At 47.4% G+C, this 22,393-nt stretch overlaps 1 protein-coding gene across 5 annotated transcripts in view; it reads left to right on the top strand.

Annotated features, from left to right (window-relative positions):
• RGS9 (regulator of G protein signaling 9) overlaps positions 1-22,393 on the top strand; it is a 64,949-nt gene that overhangs the window by 23,760 nt on the left and 18,796 nt on the right. For all 5 annotated transcript variants that reach the window (XM_039500767.1, XM_039500763.1, XM_039500764.1 and 2 more), the window contains 10 exons: positions 681-731; positions 890-996; positions 1,823-1,874; positions 3,021-3,079; positions 4,345-4,421; positions 6,717-6,798; positions 8,024-8,086; positions 16,831-16,860; positions 17,536-17,597; positions 21,413-21,526. In XM_039500767.1, the coding sequence (XP_039356701.1) occupies positions 681-731; positions 890-996; positions 1,823-1,874; positions 3,021-3,079; positions 4,345-4,421; positions 6,717-6,798; positions 8,024-8,086; positions 16,831-16,860; positions 17,536-17,597; positions 21,413-21,526 (697 nt within the window). The remainder of the gene's footprint in view (positions 1-680; positions 732-889; positions 997-1,822; positions 1,875-3,020; positions 3,080-4,344; positions 4,422-6,716; positions 6,799-8,023; positions 8,087-16,830; positions 16,861-17,535; positions 17,598-21,412; positions 21,527-22,393) is intronic.

The raw sequence follows: 22,393 nt of genomic DNA, 5'->3' as shown, positions 1-22,393 counted from the left end.
AAGTGGGGGGCCATGGCCCTCTGGCCCCTCTGCTCTGGTGCCCCTGACTTGCAGCCACCCCTCTTGGGTGGCTTCCTGGGTTTCCATCTCTGTGGGGGCTGTAGGAGCGTAGGGCAGAGGAGCTACAGTCGTTGGGCTCCTCTGCACTAGTCTCCCCCGCTGCCCCAAGCACGGTAAATTTACTTTCCAGTGGTGCTGTGCTCACATCATTTCAGAGCGTGCTCTGCTCTCCGGTTAGCTGTGAAGTCCTTCCAAGTTAGTTGGGTGACACAGGAAATGCTGAGAAGACCAGTGGGTGAGATCTGTTTGACAAGGGGAAAGCATCAGATCAAGTACCATCATCAAGGGACAGTGTGATAACAGAATGGCCTGCTGTAGTCTGCAGGATCCCTTTTTACTGCCTGGGTTTGACTCTACATTTACCACCCAACCAAGAGCTGGACTGGCAATTCGCCAGAAGCCTGTGGGTCACACCTGCTTTGAATAAATGGGAATGCAGTGCAGTTGCCTTAATTTTTAATATGTGCCAGTTGCCTGGCTTAAGATAGGGCTTGGCATGCTAGGACCTATAGTCTTCACAGCCTCCATCTCCATACTGGAGATGATGACTGTAGTGCAGGACTCTGTGGGCTACACACCACTTCCGATTTACAGTGTCTGGTATTTTCTTTGCCTTGCAGGTAGTGATATACTGCAGTGGATTATCCAGCATCTGAAAATCGCTGAGGAAGGTAGGAGCGTAACCATCTAATGCTTTTATAGTTTTGAATCGTGAAACTATAATTCGTTGTTAGATGCAACCTACATTCTTCTCTCCTGGGTAGTGGGTTGTTTCTGAATTCTGCTGCAGTTTCTTTGTATCATCAGTATATCTGACGTCTTTTTTTAGAGGCACTAAACTTGGGGAATCTAATTGTCAAGTATGGATACATCTACCCTCTGCAGGAGCCGAAAAACCTCACCCTCAAAACAGATAGCAGCCTCTACAGATTTCAGGCAAGTTATATCTTAGACATAGAACGCTGGCTGGACATAATGTACCCTACATCTTGGCTTAGAAATGGAGGCTTCTGTGCTTCTGTTTAATTAAATTACTTTTCCTTGTAGCTTCGAAACGCCAGTGGTTCCTTCTGAATGTATTTTCCCTTGCAGCTTGCACACTAGCAAATGAAATCATTGGAACAATTTCAGAAGACAGTATGATGGGCAAATAGAATACACTGTAGAAACGGGATGTGATAAGCAATTAGGATCATGGTTCATGGTTGGACTTGCCTGCACATACAATGAGAGATTAGGGAACTATCTTATATTTTTCAAATACCAGTTGTCTGGTTCCCTTCATGTTCCCCAATCCAAGCTCCAACACCGTGACAATATCCAGGAGAACACTGCAAAGTAAGACATTTGCATGTACTTGGATGTTCTGAAAGCTTGCATGGTTTTGAAAGTCTCACCTTGTTAACAATAACTGATTGTTAAGGCAGAGGAAGTGGATATGTAATTGATACTCCATTAAACCTGATTTAATAACAACAACAAAAATAGCCTTGTCTTATCCTCCTAACTGCTTATGCTGAGCTAAGAAGATGGATATTTTGTGTGTGTGTTGATTCACCCCCTTAAATGGTAGAAGTGTGGGGAATGATAAGCTTCTTTTTGTAGCATATTTGCAAAGCAGGTGACTCCCTCCTCCTTCTGTTTACACAAAAATACAATGTAGCCAATATGATACCAACAAATACAATGATTTTAAAGAGCCGGATGCAGCTGATGGTGGCGACATGAAAACTGAGGTCTTGTTTTTGGCTTCTTTCTGCAGACACCATATTTCTGGCCCACCCAGCAGTGGGCAGCAGATGATACCGACTATGGTAAGTGTTAACATTATAGCTATTCTGTGAAAGCTGAATGGAGCGTGAGGATGTACAGCACACTCCCATATAGCCAGGTGGATGTTGATGATACTCTGAAGTGTTTTCTCTAGGTCCTGCTGTTCTGGCTACGTAGGGCTGCTTATGAAGACTGGGCTGAGCATTTTTGTTTATTATTATAGGGCTGCTCATGGGCTTTAAGGTACACACTGACATAGGCACCGACTCCGTGGGTGCTCCGGGGCCGATGCACCCACGGGGAAAAATTGGTGGGTGCAGAGCACCCACCGGCAGCTTCCCACCCCCCTGCCCCAGCTCACCGCCTCCGCCTCCTCCCCTGAGCACGCCGCCGAGTCCTGCTTCTCCCACCTCCCTCCCAGCACTTGCACTGTGAAACAGCTGTTTTGTGCAGCAAGCACTGGGAGGGAGGGAGAAGGAGGAGGAATGCGGTGCACTCAGGAAAGAGGCGGGACCGGGGATTTGGGGAGGGGTCCAATAGAGGCAGGGAGAGGGCGGAGTTGGGGTGGGGGGGCGAGCTCTCACCGGCGCCAAGGAAAGTTGGCGCCTGTGCACACTGATTTGTTCATTGCAGGGTTGCTCCCGACGCCTGGGTCACCAGCTTTTATTTACCTGATACTTTTGTACCTTCTATATTTGTCCTGGAATCTGAGGGCCCCGCCTTCTGAAAATAACCCAGTTTGGTTTTAGACATTAAAAGAAAATATTTAAAAAGCTTTAGAACAAAAAAAAAAAATTGCCCCTACATTGGAAAAAAAAATATTCCTAACCTTTTAAGGGTTTGATCCAGTGCCCATTGAAGACAAATTGAAACCCTTCCATTGACTCCAGGCCTTAAGGAAGGCACAGTTTGTTGGCATATAACTGCATAATCAACCACCTCAAGCTCGAGAGTGAGGTAGGATAGCCATTCTTGCACTTCTGTATCGACAAGTGGAGCATCCGTGACAGACTGCAGCCCCTGAGGACATCTTCCTTGAGTGGGCTTCTGTGAGATTGGAGCTTGTGTCTGGGAAAGATGTCACGATGGCCAATGGTTCACTCCTTTGTCATAGGGTCAGTGTGCCAATTACAGGGACCATTTTTATTGATCTGCCTAGTAACTGAACCTTTTTGCTTTTGTCCCAGCAATCTACCTAGCCAAGAAAAATATTAAGAGGAAAGGGGTTTTGGAAGAGTATGAAAAGGTAGGAAGATGTTCTATTGTTTGTTCCTCTGCCAGCTCCGAGCCAGCTGCTCTCGAGATTGAAGGGTGGAAAGTGACAAAAACCTGCCACTGCGCTCCCCACTTCGGTTGCATCAAGCCCCAGTGGCACCTCTGTTTTGTGAAATAGCTGCGGCTGTACGACAGTGTTTAAAGTAAATGATCATTTTAGTAGGGCAGTTACCCTCTCCAAAATGTTGGAATGAAGTATTCAGAGCGAATGTAGTTTGTAGTAATTCATTTCAGAACCACCCAGTTTTTCTAGCTCAAATTGCCAGACTATCCCTTGTTTATTTCAGAGAGGAGGGCGTGGTTTTATCATGTTCTGCATGTTGAGAGCCAGAAGCTGTGGACTGAATGGTATTGTTGTCACAGTTTCAGAGCAATTGCACCTGTATTCACCCTCTTTGGTCCACCACTTTAGGCTTCCGGCTCCCAGCTGTCTCCTCTCTCGGGCAGAGACGCACATCTCCCTCCCTCCTGACTGGGGATTTTAAGGCTGCATAGGTCTCTGCCTACACTGTGATATCCACAGCAAGCCAGACTACCTAAAAGGCCATTGCCTGCGTTTTGCTTCCTGTCCGAGGGCAATGACCCGTGTATTGCCTGCAGCTATAAGTCCCCCATTTCCTTCTAAGGAAGCACATTTAAGCATTACAGAGAAAACATACTAAAATAAGTTAATAATTTAAAATACATGCATGCAAGAAAGCTTACCAGAGATCACCCTCTGATTCCAGTCTTTTGCTCTGGTAGGTTTTAGTCCTTCAAAACATAAAGCTGTTTTCTCTGTGGTTACAAATTCATCCATCTGTCACCCAAAATGAGACGCCAAGTCTGTGCAGTACAGCCATTTTTTTTTAATACAACTTGGACCTTTGATCTTGGCCTTCTGTAACAGGTAATCAGCAGACAATGGCCCTCTCTTCAGGGCACAGCTTCAGAAGGCTGGTTTTTGCATAACCAGAGCTGGGGAATTCGCATTAACTTCTCCCTTGGGATTCCCCAGTAAATACACTTCACTCTAATTGTCCCAGAAGTCCATATTTGTCTGCTACATTTTCAGTATAGTCTTTTGAACTCCACAGTCTCACATCTGTCACATCTCTCCTCTAGAGAGGTTACATACAATCCTGGCCCGCAATAATACATAAACTTAGTCTTCCAAGCATATTGCAGGAAATTGCCAGGTCTGTCAAATTGTTCATAATTTTGTACTAACAGGGTTTTTTATTTTTTTAATTTCAGGAACATTACAACTTGCTAAATAAAAAAATAAACTACAAATGGGATTTTGTTATTATGCAGGCCAAAGAGCAGTATAGGTGAGCTCTCTCAAATTCTGTTACCTGCTTCTTTATTTGGGGGCATGAGGGACTATGGGGTGTTGACTTGATGTACAATCAAATAATAGAGTTCAATTAAAATATTAAATCACTATTTTACAGCAGCTTATTAACAGTCCCTTGGGAACGTGAAGGTGAAAACTGTTTCCATATGAACTGTATTCCTCCACACATGACCTGCTATTCGTCTGACACTTAACTGAGAAATTTTAGCCCACATTTTCAAGGGAGTGGGCAGTGGCCTACACAAATTCACACTCTCCCATTGCACCTGCATTTGCTCTTACACACAAGCATAACTAAATTTGCTTACACACAATGTGGAGTTGCAGTGTGGTTTACATATGCAAAGGAGCATGTGTGTGGGTGTGCATATACCCTCCTTGCATGTGCAAATACCTCTTTGCAAATGCTTCATTGCACATGCAAAATTAGGTTTTTGCCCTTACATCTGTTACAACTTCTGTTGAAAATGAGGGGCCTGATCCTGCCGCGCAAAAGCCCTTACTCAGGCAAAGCTTCCAGCAACTTCAGTACCAGTTTTGCGGGAGTAGGGATTTCCGAATCAGGCCCTTGACCCTTTGGAGTTGTAAAAGGTCTTTGAATCACCATCTGAGTGGCCTGGCCGACAGCCAGCGCGGGGTCTGTGATGCCGTCTTCTCTGCTGTATGTGCTCAGCACCTTTGAACTTTGAATCAGACCCCTTTTATTTAGGGGCTTAACCCTGGATTCCTGTCTCAACCTTTAGGCATCTAGGCCCTTGCATATAATATGTTGCCCTGGTACCCCAGCACTGGGCATTTCCGTATTACAAAAGTCAGAACAGAATCTATCAGATTGCCTCTTGGAAACATGCCGTCAATTCCTGTTTGTTGCTGCAAATTAACACTGTTTGGTGCAGATCTAGCTCAGGCTAAGGGGATGTCGACACTGCAGTCCCAGCGTGTGATTGCAGCTCATGGAGACATACCCGAGCTTGCTTTAATCTTGCTAGTTAGGATGCTGAAGCAGTGGAGCTCTGGGGCAGTGTTGGCTTCAGTGCGGCCTAGTCACCCTGGTAATTACCCAGGTCCCGGGCAGGCTTGGAGAGCCCAGGCTGAAACCCATGCTATCATGGCATCACTGCTCCGGGACCCGAGCTAGCTAGATGGAAGCAGGGCCGGCTCCAGGCACCAGCACAGGAAGCAGGTGCTTGGGGCGGCCAATGGAAAGGGGCGGCACGTCTGGGTCTTTGGTGGCAATTCAGCGGCGGGTCCCTCACTCCCTCTCGGAGGGAAGGACCCACCGCGGAATTGCCACCGAAGAATGAAGCAGCGCGGTAGAGCTGCTGCTGAAGTGCCACCGGTTGCAGCATTTTTTTTTTTTTTCGCCGCTTGGTGTGGCAAAAAGGCTGGAGCCGGCCCTGGATGGAAGCTAGCTCGGGCAGTCGCACTCCATGACTGCAGTGTGAACATAGCCCAAGAGATGCAAAGTGTGGTTTTTAAAGCCGACACTGATCCTCCCAACATCTCTGTGAAATTTCACCTGGGGCACCTGAAACAGCGACAGGGGAAGTGACTTGTTCATCGCTATGCAGTGAATGCGTTGGGAACTAGCACCCCAAGTCAGAGGTCAGAGGTTTAGACCTAAGACTACCTAGCTTCCAGGCCTGTATGGTGTCCGCTATGCTGCTTCTGTGGACAGTAGTTCCCATCAAACCCACCCGTTCCCCAAACAAATGGGTGTCAGAGACATCACAGTTATCTCCTGCACGGTAAAGAGCAGACCCTGTATGCACCTGAAATGTTACAGGGAACAGACATCCACGAGGTGGCAGAATTGGGTGCAGGTAAAAGGGAGGAATTCTAACCAATTGTTGTCAGGCCGAACAGAAGAGAATACACCTAATCCCAGCTGAGCTCAGGAAGAGGTTGATTACTGAAAAGCTAGTTCCCTGCATTGAAATCAGTGGGGTTCAACAAATCGTCAGTTGTAAGTTAGGACAGCGCGACGTGCAGTCAAGAAATAGCAGAGTTTAGTTGTGGCCTGAAGAAGCAGCACACACACAACCCTTCTGAATGTAGCCTTGTGAGCCTGTAGGTCAGGAGGCTGAGGAAAGGTCAGAACAGCATCAAGTTCTCGCTCTTGCTAGTTTTAAAGGAAAACATTGCAAATTCCTTCGGTGCTGCCCCCATCAGCGGGAACTGTGGCTAACATGCAAGAAAATGTCATCAAAAGAGAAAAATAACCCACATGTTCCTCTGATGGGATTAAAACTTACTCTTTGCTTTGCAGGACAGGGAAGGAACGGAAAAAGGCAGACAGGTATGCGCTGGATTGTCAGGAGAAAGCCTATTGGCTAGTGCATCGAACACCTGTAAGTAGAATGCCGTCCTCCACAGCTGTAAAGTCTATATTGGAGGTATAGGGTCCAGAGAGCTCAGCCAGGAGCAACTTACTGCACCTTCAAGAAGGTAGCTTTGGTTGTGCTCCAAGGTTGTGCTTGGCCAGCTGCCAGAAATGCAGAGGTGCACTTAGAGGCGAAAAAGAGACTTGAATCCACTCTGCCTACTAACTTCCCGAACCCCTGAGACTTGCTCTTAAAGGGGAAGTAACGAACCACTCACCACATCATCCATGCTGCGAACAGAGAATCCTAACTCCTCGGGGGGCTGTTATTTTGGAGGCATATGTCACCAGGGTGTTTCCTGAGTGAAGCCAGGCTGGTCCCAGCATGCTGTCAGACTCTGACATGTACCCAGGAGCTAGACTCCCTCATCCCAGTCATAATCAAAGAGTCAGTTTAATGGTGTATACTGAGTAAGTGGCCAGTGGAGAACCCAGCTGTTAACATACAGGGGTGCGTCAAGTCTGAGGCAAATGCCAGCCGGTAATTAGACCTTTGCTTGCAGATAAAGCGGTTGGTGGGAGACTCTTTGCACCACTCAAATACTTTGGCCCCAGTTCATTCTCGGTGCAACCCCTTTGGCTCTACCAGGGCTGAATTTGGTTCTTTTGGTTCTAATTTAGACTTAGACTAAGTACTTTTTTTCCTGGTCTGTTTCTCCATTTTCCCCAGAAAAGCTCACTACTGAGATCTAATTAGTGACTATTATCTAACTATGATGGAGCTCAGGTAACTACTCAAAAATCACTTTGTGCCCAAGGCAGACATATCAGTGGTACCATCCTGTCCCTTCTCATTGCCTATATCAAGGTGTGTCTCCTCTATATAGATTATTGCTGGATTGAGCATGGTTTTCCCTATATACGTGCCCCTTGTATCACCCTTGATCTCCAATGGCTAGATATCTCTGGATCTCTCCTGTTAAATCTCTCCTGGATTGTCTCCTGGTGTCACCTCTGCTTGGATGCTTCTTGGTTACCCCTTCTATAGATGTCTCTTGCTCTGTTGGGTGTCCCATATATATTCCCATGCACTCCCAGCCAAGCCCTATGTCCATCTCAGGAAAGATCAATCAGTGTTTTACCTTTTTCCACCAATTGGAGGAATTATTCATTAGCGGCAGATTTCTGCACGTGACCTAAGACGGTTTTGAAAAAGCAGAAACAAATGTACTGTTGTTTCTTATTTGTAACAGCCAGGCATGCAGGACGTTCTCGACTACGGACTAGACCGAGTAACCGATCCCAATGAAAATAAGGTAAACTAGGTAAGGCTGCTTGCTTTCAAACTTACTGATCGTACGAGGACATGGACAGCAGGTAGATCTACATGACACTCAGAGGCTGTATCTGTGTGCTGCAATCAGAGGTGTGGACTGCACCTCTGCAGTATGTGTAGACATACTTGAACTAGCTTTGATCTAGGTTGCTCAAATTACAATGGCAGCACAGGCTAGTTGCCTGAGTACATACCCGGCTTGTCCAGTCCATGTTGCTGCAGCTTCACTGCTATTAATACTCAAGTTAGCTGTATCAAAGGTACCTTGGGCATACGTTCGCTGGCTGCAGCCACACCTCCGACTGCAGTGCAGACCTACTCATTGTGTGTGAATGGCGCTCCATGGATCTCCAGTGTTGCATGGCAACAGTCTGAACGGGCCATATCGAGCCAAATAACAACTGATAGGCATGTAGAACTATGCCAGAACCAGAACTGTGAAGTCAAACCCATTTGATTTTCACTTCTGCTGAGTGCAGTGGAGTTACTCTGGATTTGCGCTGGTACGGTGTGAGAGAGAGCAGAATTTGGCCCTAGGAATAGAATCTAGCAGCTTCACTTTGCTTATCAGTTTTTCAGTGGTTTCTTGCCACATTAGTTAAATCAAACAGAGTAGTGCTATTGATCTGAGAATGTAAATGATGTAGCCCTGGTGTAGACTTGTCTATATAGCATTGGTTCTCAAGCAGGGCTATGCGTACCCTTGGGGGGGTACATCAACTCATCTACATCTTTGCCTAGTTTTACAACAGGCTCCGTATAAAGCACTAGTGAAATCAGTACAAACTAAAAAATCATACAATGACTTGTTTATACAGCTCTGTATACTAGACACTGAAACGTAACTACAATATTTATATTCCAGTTGATTTATTTGATAATGATATGGTAAAAATGAGAAAGTCAGCAAGTTTTCAGTAACAGTGCGTTGTGCCACTTTTGTATTTTTGTATCTGATTTTGTAAGCAAGTTGTTTTTAAGTGAGGTGAAAGTTGGGGTATGCCAGACAAATCAGACTCTGGAAAGGGGTACCGTAGTCTGGAAAGTCTATAGGACTAAGTGTATGCCGTGGTAGCTAGAACCGTCCTTATCTTTCACCCATGGCTCTGCTGAAGGTGAACAGTGGAGACTGTGAGTCAGTTACTGTATATACTTGTTCTTAAGCCGAATATTTTTGGTAAAAAAGTGATGCATCAGAGAGTGGGGGTCAGCTTATAAACGGGTCTACATGAAAATTTTGATGATTTTAAACTCTATGGACTCATTGAATTGAATATCTAATACATTGTTGTTTTGTTTACCTGGAGCGTCTGCAGGCATGGAGCCCCTCAACTCCCCGTGGCCGCGGTTCGCCGTTCCCAGCCAATGGGCATGCCACTTCCCGCAGCTCCCATTGGCTGGGAATGGCGAACAGCAGCCACAGGGAGCCGAGGGGTTCAATGCCTGCAGACGCTCCAAGTAAACAAAATGCCCCAACCCGCCAGCGGCTTACCCTGATAGGCCAGGAGCCAACGTTTTCCAACCCCTGAAATATAGGGTCAGCTTGTGAAAGGGTCATACAGTTTTTGCTATTTTTACCTATCTATTTTGGGGGGTTGGCTCATGAACGAGTATATACAGTATTTCAAGTGGTCCCATATTTACATGCCTAGGGCCTCAGCTGACAGCACTTTTGGCCTGTGCTTGGTGAGCGAAGGCAGATCAAAGGTGATGGTTGCTTTGACGAAGCTCACCCTATCTCCAGTAAACTTTTCATTTTCATAACGGCCCTTAAACATCTCCGCTGTCAGAGGCAGATAATTGCTTTGGGCAAGTGGGTTCTGTTGCCATGGCAACTGAAAAGCAGAGGAAAATGCTGGGGTTTAGTATTTTCTCTTTTTGCTCTAAGTGGGAGCTGCTGAAATGTCCTTTAAAAGGAAATAAAAACATGAGTGGCTGTTGGGCTGGAGGATCCAAACAGGGATTGAAAAGAGTAATAAGATAGACTGTCGCCCACAATATTATAGCTGGCGTCATGGAAAGAGATCTTTAGGTTTGCAAATGTTTTCAAACGTCATTAACCATCTGATGGCTATTCAGTGGCTTATGTGAAACGAGTTAATGGTTCTCAGTTCAGTTCCTACTGGACGAAAGTCCCCACAACAAAAGAAACAATTCACTAGCACAGTTGACTCCCTTGTTAGCATCTCAGCAGAGAGCCCAAGGAGTGAAGGCCTGATGCAAAGCCCACGGAAGTCAATGTGAGAGTTTCCATTGATTTCAGTGGGCTTTGATTGAGCCCTGAATGGGCCATGTGAACTTTAACACCCTCTCAGTTTTCTTGGCTCAAAGCTGAAGTATATTGGCAGGGTGATGGGAAGAGTATACTCCTATTGCCCCTGCTGTGCCTGCTCCATAGATAAAGGAGGACTCTAGGCTTCTGAATTGTTAGGGGGCCCTTTCCAGCAACACACATGCATACAATAAGTCTATGATTGAAACCCCAACCCAGTGTTCCCACGGTCCGTACTGCAATATCCACACATTATCAGGAAAGATTTTACTCTTTAATTTAGGGACAGAAAATAAGCCCCAGGGGCAGTAATAACAGGCAACTGCGAAGAAATCCAAAATTCACTCTTAGCGTACTGCAGGTCTAGAGAATGTCATGGACACAAGCGACCAATAATGAACACTAGCACAAGAGGCAAGGGAGCTGTGCCTCTCACAGTTCACATTATGAGCTGGATTCTCCACTCTTTTCCATCCTGCCAGTGTAACACCATTGTGTTGAGTAGTTACTCCTGATTAACACCAGTGGGAGATCAGAATCAGACCCTCTGTGTCCCCTCTCTCCCTGGGCTATACGGCTGCAGTGAGTGGAAGCATTCTCTGGAAAGACCTCCCACATCCAGTCCAGATTTACTGGCTTTCAGGGCACCCGACAGTGCTTGTTTATTTCCCCTAACCTGTGGAGAGAGGCAGGTGGATTGCAGTACAGCGCGATGTCTGGGGGCAGTATATTGTTTGTGTTCGTAGATGGGTTAAACTCATTGTATTGCTTTTCAATTTTTGTAATTTTTACATCATTGACAGGAGGCTCAGAGCCTGCCTGTGGGCCCTTTTTATTTATTCTAAATCTACAGAAGGTAAATACAGAAATAAATGAAAATGAGTATGATTTGGTAGGTTGCTGTAAGTAACTGAGAGCAGCGCAGAGAAGGAAGAGGGCAAAAAGAGAGGAGTGGAACAAGAAAAAGGGGCAGAAGGAGAGAGGGAATAGGAAAGAGAGAAGTGGATAAGCAGAGCAGCGGGTGTCTGGGGGAGGGATATCTTTGCAATTTTGTGGGGTTTTGCTAAAAAGCAAACGTTTTCAATTTTGAACATCCTCAGGTTTTCAACAAAGACCCAAACCTTTTAGATGCGAATGGAAGTTTTTGAGCAAAGATTTCCATTTAGTTAAAAATCCATTTTCCATCGATCCAACGTGGATGAAACTCTTTTGAGCAGCTCTAGCAGTTTGGGGCTGTAAGCTGCGACTCCGGGTGGTTGTCTCTGGAAGTTAATCTTCTCCATGCAAAGTGGATAGGACGCTACCTGTTTCTATTTTTACATTTCAAAGTTTGATTGGAACTAATGCACCAGAACAATCAGCTGAAACACAAGACTTTTCCAGCACCTGAGTAGCAGCTTTTCTTGCATTTCACTTGCTACATATCTGCATGCTGCCTTTGGAGCTTTGTCTCGAGCGACAAGGCTGTGTGTGTGCTGCTTGAATGCCCATATAAACCTCACAACGCAGAACCTTTTGTAGAGCATGTGACGGTCAGATGAGACTGGCTGGAGTCTTCCACTAATTGGTGTTTTGATTTAAGCCTAGAGGGACATTAAGCTTCTGCACTGGATAATTGTGATAATTCACTGGTTGATGGGTATTACTCAATTAATCCGTTTTACACTCATTAAGGGAAAATGGTAAATGGCCCTTGACCGCTGAATGATGTTCCTATATAAATCCGAGCGAGCGCAGGATTTATCTCTTTGTCGGAGGTGGTGCACGGCAGGCCGGGAGGGTGATTCTGAGTTGGAATGGGGCCTGTATGTGTAGTGGGTTGGGAAAAAGTGGGGGTATGTTTAGTGGGTCTCTGAATTCAACCTAATGGCTTGCCTATGTGGTGCGTTCATACACGGCAAGCCGGGGGGATGCACTAGCTGCTGCACAGTTGCTGCTGCTCCGTTCCAAGGAGCAGTACGTCAGAGCACACGAGGAAACTTTCAAAGTGTGGCAGCAGGGTCCACGTGGCCAGTGAGTGCCTGGCAAGCTAGTGCACAGGAGATTCACACCCTGGCTTGCCGGGCACTAAATCGCCATGGAGACAAGCTGTAGGTGGCAGAGGAGAGCCAGGATGCACAGAGCGGTTACAGTCGCTGGGGTGGGTTTCTAGCAGTGAAAGTAGAGATGCTGGGGCGGGAAATATTGTGGGAGGAAGCCAAGGGGAGCTAAGTGCAGCTGTGGGGGCGAGGCCGCTGGGATTCCTTCTTTTGTTGTCTTAAAATGCTTAGTGTAGAGTTAAGGACTGTAAAACGCTGCCGGATTGACAGCTCTGGAGGCTGACGCCCTCTCCCTACCCACATGACAGGTGCAGCACGGATCCTGGCAGTGCACATTTCCCCTCCCTGCTCCAGCAATGTCCTACTGTTACTTCTAGTGGTGAGAGGGGAGACCCGTCTCAATGGCCCATCCAGTCCTCAGCTTTTCCCTGAAACTCCGAACCAGGGGGCTAATTACGCTGTTGACTGGGGAGGTGGAGGAAGGCTTGTCCGGGGCGCCGGACTGAGAAGAGCAATTCACTTCCACAAAGCTGGGGGGAGAGACTGTGGATTTGGGGGATATGTTTGGGGCCCCACGCCAGGAGAAAGCCAAGTGACCAAGAAGGAAGTTACTTCCTAATGGTTTCATGCCTTTGGGAGGGTCCAGTTGCTGTTTCGGAATTGGTGTGTTTAAATCACAGCCCCCATCCCCGTGTGTAGGGTTGTGTGAATTTATACTCGGGAAAGCCAGGGGCGAATACAGCTGTCTAGAGCCAGGCACAGGGGGCGTTATCCTGCAAAACTCCCACCAGCCTTTGGAAGGGGATGAGGAATCGTGTGTTCCGTACTGTGCCCACCTTTCAATTCATCCCAGATTCAGCGTGCTCAGCTACCATGCCATGTGATGCCCCTGGCACTGCCACCCATCTAGTTTGGACCCTGCCTCCTCCTATCTAGCTGGGACCACCCTCCAGTTTAGCAGTGTGGAAGGGGGAGGGGCCACAACCCCTGACACCTGCTTGTGGGAATGGAGGAGATCCCAGAGGGCTCACTGTGCCAACCTCTTTACTGCGGTGACCCATTACGTCTTGCTGCAGGGCCTTCCTTTCCAAAGTAAGGGCACTCCCCCTGCTTCAGACACAAACCCGTTTGTCTTGTTGGAGGCTGGCTCTCCTGCATCCCTGGCACACCCAATGCTCTCACTGAAGTCAATACAACGGGCATTCAGGGAGGGGCGGTTCCATCCCGAAATGTGAACTGAACACTCAGGAATACTTTCCAGGTGAGTACTGCCAGGTGCTTAGGTAGGACGTTAGTGGTGTTACAACACAGACAGATTGGAGAAGAGCTTCGGTTTTTTTCTGAAGACCAACAATGTCAATTTCATTCATGGATTTATTGCTCTAGGTAACATTTAATTTACTCTCCCCCCTCCCCTCTTTTTCTCTTTCCCACCAGTTATTTGTTTCTCCTGCGTGTGGCATGGCTGCCTGCCTGCCTCTGAGGCCCTTGATCTGTTGCGCTGTAGAAGACTAGAGCATCTTAACTTCCATGAAAGCCGTCTACAACCATTCTGCTGGGCATCCTCCTTTCCTCTCTCCTCATCCAGCTGCACTGTGTCTGTCAGAAATACCCATCCAGGATAGTAAAGATCAGTGGGGGACATAGGTGGCCATTGGAGGAGGCTCGCCCCGGCCCCTCCCCTTCTGCCCCCCCTCCCCTTCTGCCCTCCCCCTCCACTTTTGCCCCCTTCCCCCCGCAGGAGCCCAAAGCACTCACCCCACAGCCGGCAGGCCCGGAGTGCCAGGCAGCAGCGCTCTGTGCTCTGGGCAGCCGGGTGGCATGGCCAGCCCCGACGCTTCGGGTGGCATGGCCAGCCCCGGTGTGCTGGGTGGTGGAGCCCCCAGTGCTGGTGCTCTGGAGCCAGCCGGGCTGTTCCCAGCCCTGGGGCTCCAGGTGGCAGGGCAGCACGGCCACAGCGCCCCCAGCCCCGGTGTTCCGAGCAGCACGGGCGCAGCACCCGTCACCCTGAGTCCCTGCGGGAGGCAGGCCAGCCAGCCAGCCCCAGCCAGCCTGGGCCCGCTAGGGCGGAGCACGGGGAACTGCAGAACAGGGCCTGGCCTGAGGGTGGAGCGTGGGCGGGGCAGTGCTAGGCTGTTTGGGGAGGCACAGCCTACCCCTGCCTACGATACCCGCCGCCCATGGTGAGGGGGCCTTTTATTTAATTTAGAAGATTTTTCTTTCTGATCTAATGGAGTCAACCCACTGGTGTTTCCTAAATTAGCCACAGCAGCCACCCTCATGCCTCAGCAAGTGGAATAGTTTAGCCAGCACTTGGTAAACCCCAAGGGTTCTGATTATGTCTCAGGGCTCCTCAGGAAGATAGTGAACTCCCATTATATATGAAATAGCTTCGTTGGAATAGAACTGTAGTTCTGCAAAGAAGATGTTTTCTAAGGTAGTAGAAGTGCAGTGGGTTTCAGTCTGTCCTATGGGAATGGGTAGAAGCAGATGATTTTCTGCCCTCCATGGCTACAGCAAGTGGATCTGAAATAAAGACGACACATGTAGAAATGTGAGGAATCTTTATGTGGCTTTAATAGGTGCTATTTAGCCAGCGGCACCAACTCAGAACAGGAAATGTGTGCAAACCCAGGCTGATCTTTAGCCCCTGTATGTAGTATCCTATCAGCTCTCACAGTACTTTCGATGAACCTGATGCTGCATTGAAAGAAACGAGAGTTTTCCCATTGACTTCACCGGGCCCAGAATCCGGCCCAATATGACAGACACAGTGGGTGCAGATTTCAACTAACAATTTAACTGTGTGCGGAATAACAGGCTTGTTGCAAATAATGAGCCTGCAGCCGAGGCTCAAGCAGAACTCCCATTGTCTTCAAGTATTCCAGTACTAATCAGGTGATACCATTGGAGCTTTACATTCCGAGCCTGATTCCTTGCATGCTGCGGACACCCACAGGAGTTTTGCCTGTACACAGACAACAGGAGCGATGCCCCTGTTTGTAATAAGCTCTCTCCTTCCCTGTCTTTCACCAGCATGTGCTACTTATCAGCTACTTATCTCTGTGAAGTGCATTGGGAGTTTTGCCTCAGTACAGATGCAGCTGCCAAGGTCAAGGCTGAGGTTCACTGGCGAGACTTGGGGGGAAAGGGGGACTTGTGCTGGTCTTGTTGTCCATCCTGTACTAGCTCAGTGGACAAAGGACTTGGGCCTCTAGGGCTGCCAAGCCAGCACTTTGCGCAAGTGCTAGCCTCCCACAAAGCAATCCATGGCATGGATTCTCCCACAGCGTTAATTAGATGGGATAATTCTGGGCTGCAGCTCCAAAGATCACACATGGCAGATTAGCTGCATGACTTTAATGGGAGACTCGGGGCTAAAAAGCCTACGCAAGGTTTTAGAGGCTTGCCTGGAAGATCCCTGACTTTACCTGCCTTTCCTTCTCTCTCCTCCAGTTTATGCAAGACAAAATAACTGTGCTGCGCTTCAAAGGAAGCTGCGTGAATAAACACCCAGCAGTTAATTTCTTGCCTTCAGTTGCTCGTTCGTTTGTGGATGACATATAACATAGTCTGAGCTATTCAAATCACAATTTAACCACCTTTCCACCGCAGATATTGTTTCTGAGGCTTTTTAATTGTGGTGTTTATATTTTGCAATGTGTTGGTTCCTGTCTCCTTTAACTAGTATTGAATGATCTAATCTGTGTCTGCTAAATGAATCTATTTTAGCTCCATTAGAATAACCCTGTATTTGAATACACATAGGCTGTGATGGAGTAGGGGGCACTATACAATACATACATCTAACGGAATCACATATGGTCTGTAAATGCACTTAGCATTAGAATCATAGAATCATAAAAGATTAGGGTTGGAAGGAACCTCAGGAGGTCATCTAGTCCAATCCCCTGCTCAAAGCAGGACCAATCCCCAACTAAATCATTCCAGCCAGGGCTTTGTCAAGCCTGACCTTAAAAACCTCTAAGGATGGAGATTCTACCACCTCCCCAGGTAACCCATTCCAGTGCTTCACCACCTCCTAGTGAAACAGTGTTTCCTAATATCCAGCCTACACCTCCCCCAGTGCAACTTGAGACCATTACTCCTTGTTCTGTCATCTGCCCCCACTGAGAACAGTCGAGATCCATCCTCTTTGGAACCCCACTTCAGGTAGTTGAAGGCTGCTATCAAATCCCCCCTCACTCTTCTTTTCTGCAGACTAAATAAGAATTGATAATACCCTGATTAGATGAACTGCTTGGATGCTAGTTTGTATTTGTTTTCAATTGTAATGAGGGTTATATGGGAGAAAGGTGCCCAACAGGGAATCCCGTAACTGCATTTTCTTCTTTTAAAGAGTAGTTTTGAGTACCCACCCAACTTTAATGCTTTTGCTTCATTGTTTTACAGAAAAAAACCATTGATGTTTATAGAAGAGAGGTAATTTGACCTTCACTTCTTTGCAAATATTAGGTGTTTGTCTATTATTATTGTTGGAATTTGTGCGGCATTAGTGCCCAAAGATAGGTGCTTCTCATACACACAGATCAACGTTGTTCCTGCCTCCAAAAGCTTTCAGTCTAATGCATTTTCAGGAAATGTCCTGGCATTACACTGACATCATTGTGAGCAGTGGCGGGGAAAGCTCTCAGCGGGTAAAAACACTCCCACCGTTGCTGAATGCTGATGGACCTGCACCAGTGGTAGAGCAGTGATAGGAAATATCCCCAAAGTTGCTAGCGTAGAGACAACCAAGTAGCAATGATAATCGCACACCTAAATCCTCCAGACCATCTGTAGGTAATCAGACTCATTGTGCAGACAGAAGTGCCATTGTAGCTATTATTCCATTATTATAGAGCCTGGGGAACTCCAGCTAATTACTTGCACATTATAGAACATTCTCGAGACATTTGAAAAACCCTAATGAAAATAACTGCGGCAATAAAATAATCCAGTGACTCTGGGACTCCGTGGACACCCACTTCTTAGGGGTGATGCAAAAACTCTTGTAATTGTCCTGCTATCTTGCAGAAGGGATGAAGTCGATGATGACCAGCTTTCACCCAAATGACTGCAATTCTGTTAACTACAAAACATATCTGTGCCTCTTAGATCATGTACTATCAGCAAGTCATCATGAAGTCCACAGTGAAGTCTTCTGTCTCCCTTGGAGGGTAAGTTCTGATTCCCTTATGCCCATACATTAATTAGTCTTAAATTCTCTTCCGTTAATGAGATGATTAACCTATTTACTCTGACAGCTGGTGAGTCACTAGGGCCGTTAATTGCATGGCCTCACACAGTGTTCTTTAGACACAGTGTCTTAAGGCTGTGTAATAACTGGATTGGAAACTGGTGGTAATACCAAGGTCACTCATAAAGCAGAGAACGATCTGAGTCCCAATCCTGGCATGAAGGCTCAGTTCTGCAGTGGGAGCTTAGCCATAAACTGAAATGGGAACAGGGTCAGGTCTTTCGTTAAGATTCCAGTTATAACCAATGGGAACTTTGACTAAGCAGGTACCCTATCATATTCATCACCACCACCACCATCGTTTTGACAGGAAGTCAGTATCATGACTAGTGAGGCTGAAGGGCCGTGAAGGTAACCTAGGTTCTGGGTTAAAAGGAAAGGATTATTTGGGAAAACAAAGTGGAACAAAGCCCCATCAATAAAGAAAACTCTCTGGTTTCTGCAGTGGAAAGCACCAGAACTACCAGTATGTTAGACAGATAATGTATCTAGTGGTGGAATCCAGCTGTACAGTATCAGAGTGCAACAGCTGCTTTTCACCATCAGCTGGGTGTCAGCGTTCTAGTTCCTGATGTGGGTGTTCCGCAGAATGCGGTGAATGAAGTCACTTGGGGGCGCGTCTACACTGCCCAAGCCTCCCAGCCTGGGCCCACAGACTGAGGGTTGCGGGGCTCATACTGGCATTCTATAAATAGTTGTGTGGACAGCGCTTAGAGGCTGAGGCTGGAGCTTGGGCTTTGAAGCCTAAGGAGGGGAATGGGCTTCACGGCCTGAGCCATGACATCTACATGGCTTTTTTCAGTGTGGGAGCATGAGCCCCCAGAGCCTGAGTCTGTTGACTCGGCGCCGTGGACAGTGTGAACAGATCCTGCTTGTCCCACATTGTTAAAATTGGTGGCTGAAAGCTACTCCTCATGGTAGGCCGAGTGACGGACTGTCCTCACTCCCCATTGGAATCTTTCCCAAACGGATCCCTGATCATGCCAATTACCTGCCATGCTCTCAGAACAGAAAGGCTCTTGGGATGGGAGATGAATGAATTACAAAGCATGTTTACCAAGCCCTGCTGCTACGTGACCTGGGCGCTGGAAGCTTAGATGGTATAAGATCGCCAGTGATAGACACTGACTGAATATCCAGCCAGACCGTCATAAGGACCTAGCTAGATTTGATGCGGGGAGTGCTTGATTGGCAAAGAGGTCACATTCCTTTGGCATTTGCCATGGAGATGATGATGCCCAACCTCAGACATAGGTCACTTATTTTCTTGCAGAGGTTTGCATGTGCTGGACAGTTACGTTGGAGTCCAGTCCAGACACATCAAGCCCCACCAGCTGTTTCGCATATAGTGCCACCCTCTCTTGCAATTTTACTGCAAGTCTTGTGAAATTTGGTGTTTTGTCTTAAAGCACCAGCTCTTGGAGTCATGTGATGACATCAGACTATCCCAGTTTTCATTTAAAACCCCCCAGAAGTTTCTGTCCCTCATGGTTGTGGAGGAAAACCCGAGAATGTGACCTCTAGAGGCTCAAAACCCAGAAGGCAACTCCCTTTCCCCCCAGATGTATTACAGGATACTTAAACATTCATGAGTTTAAACCAATCTCATGATGTGGAGTAGGGGCTCGTCACTCAGGAATTTTGAGTGCTTTGGATTGGCAATGCTGGGACAGGGGCAGTTATGAGCCTGGGAGATTCATCCATTTTAAGGAGAGAAGAGACCATTTTTGATCATCTAGTCTGACCTTCTGCCTAACACAGACCAGAGAATCAATCAGTTGAAAGTGCGAGGGGACGGTGACGTGTCATAGTGGGGTGGTATTTGGAATTGCGCACAGACAAGTCCTGCCTTCTCTTGGGGGTGTGGAGAGCACTCAGGCTGTGGGACTGGTGCAGCCCTGAGGATTTGGGAGGCTATGCACCTCTTACCCAGCAGTGTGTGGCTATGGAGGAAGACAGGGAAGGACAGCAGGGTCTCAGAGCCCTAGGCCCTTGACCTTCATACGTCAAGGCCACCATTCCTATCATTGGGCTGAAGCAATCTCCATGCATTGGCTGTGCGGCTGCTCCATGCCCTCTGGGGAGGATTCGTCCCCCCTCTCCAGCGTGCAGTCCACCTGGTACTGAGCCATGTTACCTGGAAGTGGATTTCCCCAGGTGGGTGTGAAATGGTCTCATTCTTGAGAAAGGCCTGGGAGGACCAGTGGTTATAACGGGGGGAAAGGAGTCAGGAGTTCTTGCTGTGTGCTTGCCTCTGCTTCTGTCTCCCCTCTGTGGCCTTGGGCAGGTCACATACACCGCTCTGTGCCTCAGTTTCCCAGTCTGTGAACTTGCCTACCTCCATGGGGTGCTGTGATGCTTAATTAGCTAACATTTGCAGATGAAACTCTTCACACAGAGTGACTAGCCCTATCTCTATACTGGGTCAAAACCAGAGCCAAGCTTCCCTCAGCTTTGAGGAAATGTGGACCTTGAGCCAATCTGAGAGATTGGGCCTGACTCTAATCCTTATTGATCAGTCTTCAGACTGTATGCACACATCACAGTGCTTTATTGATCCTGGAGGAGCTGGAAATGCACTGTAACCTGAGCTGATGGGTTCAGATTTGCAGCTTGATTTGAATATATGGCTTGGACTGAACGATGCGAGCGCTGAATGCCTTGGCATTTCCACTGAGAAGATAGTATCAAGGGTGCTGGTGTCAAACCCATAATATGCTTTGTGCAGCAGCCTTGTATAGTTATAGGATCTGTGCCAAGATATCTGTTAGCGTCACTGCTGTGGACAGCACGCACCCAGCTTTGAACATGTGAGAGCAGCGTAGCCTGGGATGAATTTTAAACACAGAAACCCGATGAATTTTTCAAAAGTGAAGAAGGGGAAAAAAAAAAACCTTTCACAGCGTGTTAATGAAATTGGTTGTAATTACAAGTCTGGCCGGCCCCTGAACTGGAGGTGGGACATTAAATATTTCTCTGCTTTGCTCCTACTAGAACAGAAGAGACTTTGGCTTCATACCTAAAGCAGCTCAAAGTGCACTGCAGAGTAATGAGCTATACAGTGGAGAGGAACATGATAGCCAGCTGGGGCATGCTCAGCCATGTCCCATCTACCCAGGGTTCACTGAGACAGGCTGCTGGACAGGACAGCCCCTGGGAGGGAACCCATTGCAGCAAAATTAAAAAGGTGCCATTTTTGTAAGGCAGCTGCTCAAGGTCCTTCTTGAAGTTGTCCCCGAAGTCCATCAGTCAGGTTATCTGGATCCTAGTTCAGGTTCATGCAACATCCGTTTTCCTTTCTGTCTGCTCCCTTCCTCTCATATCAAAGCAGCAACCATACTGTGAGGGAATCTGAGCTCCTGATTCCTGGGTTCAATTCCTCGCTCTGCTTCTGAAGTCACTGTGTGATCTTGCGTGTGTCTTAAGTTCAGCTCCCAAACACTGGGACCCCTCCCCACAAGATCACTGGCCACTTTTGAAAGACAACATACAGGCCTGCATTTGGTGGGTGTTTTTGTGGCGTGTTGTGGCTGGATGGGAAGAGATTCATTGTTCTTATTAATTATTATTCGCATTGCATTAGTACCCAGAGGTCCCATCAGGATCCGGGCCCCATTATACATGCACTTAGGAAGAGGTCCAAGCTCTGTGTAATAATTTCCTTAGGTTTATAAACATGTTGGTTGAAGTGCTGCCTGCAGCCGATCATCTTGGTTTCATCTGAATTATTTCCAGGCTTGTGAAGTACAGTGAACAGTTCCTCTCCAATGATCCCATCATGTCTGGATGCCTCCCCAGCAACCCCTGGATAACTGATGACTCTGAGTTCTGGGAGCTCAATGCAAAGCTGTATGTATTTACTCTCCCACCAACTTGTGGCTTACAAAGCCTTTACGTTGCGGGATATTAAAAAAAAAAGAAGCATTGACCTACTCATGATATCCACTCTCCTGTGCTCAGTGGCGATGCTTTCCTGTTCTTCGCATGTGAGGTAGCTTGACAGTGGAAAGGTCAGTGGTCCCTGGGCAGTGTTGACGTCTGCACTTGCAGTATCAGCTGCCTTCTCTTTAAGTGTTGTCTTCCTTAATGGCATGGGAGTTCATACATTCACACCAGGCCTCTGGGCCTAATTCTGCTCTTGGATGTGTGTGAGGGACTCCCATTCACCCGAGAGCAGAATGTGACCAATTATGAGCAAGGGAGCAGCCTTAGCTAAGTTATAGGTGTGGACCCCAGTCCTGAGGTCCTGGGCAGCAAACCTTTGCCAAGAGATTTCCCCGCCTAAGGCCTGAAACATCAGCCCCATTCAGTGCGTCCCCTGACGGATCTATTCCATTGCAAACACACATGAACTGGTCAGTTAGACTGGGTATACCGCTGTGTTGTGTTGCTGACGGGCTGCAATGATGATATTTTGTGTTGGATTCTAACCTCATGCCAATGTAAATCAGCAGTCGCAAGCCAATGGTGTGGCACCAGTACAGAACTGGTGTAAATCAGAGCAGAATCGGCCTCTCTGATTGTCATTCCTGATCCCACTGTGCAGAAGGTTGTTTAATTGCCACTTATCTAGTGGGCTGACCTCAGGAGCTCATTACAGTAGCCCGGAAAGCAGACAGGGCTGGGAAATCTCTTGGCATGGCAGCGAAGGGCGTTCTGTTGTTAATTAATATGCCCAATCCCGCAGTGAGCTGACTCCAGAGGGAAACGGTGGTG

Source organism: Mauremys reevesii, linkage group 15 (assembly GCF_016161935.1).
Source record: "Mauremys reevesii isolate NIE-2019 linkage group 15, ASM1616193v1, whole genome shotgun sequence".
NCBI classification, from domain to species: Eukaryota; Metazoa; Chordata; order Testudines; family Geoemydidae; genus Mauremys; species Mauremys reevesii.
Note: the sequence above shows the minus strand (reverse complement) of the source record. Positions and strands in the feature narration are given on the sequence as shown.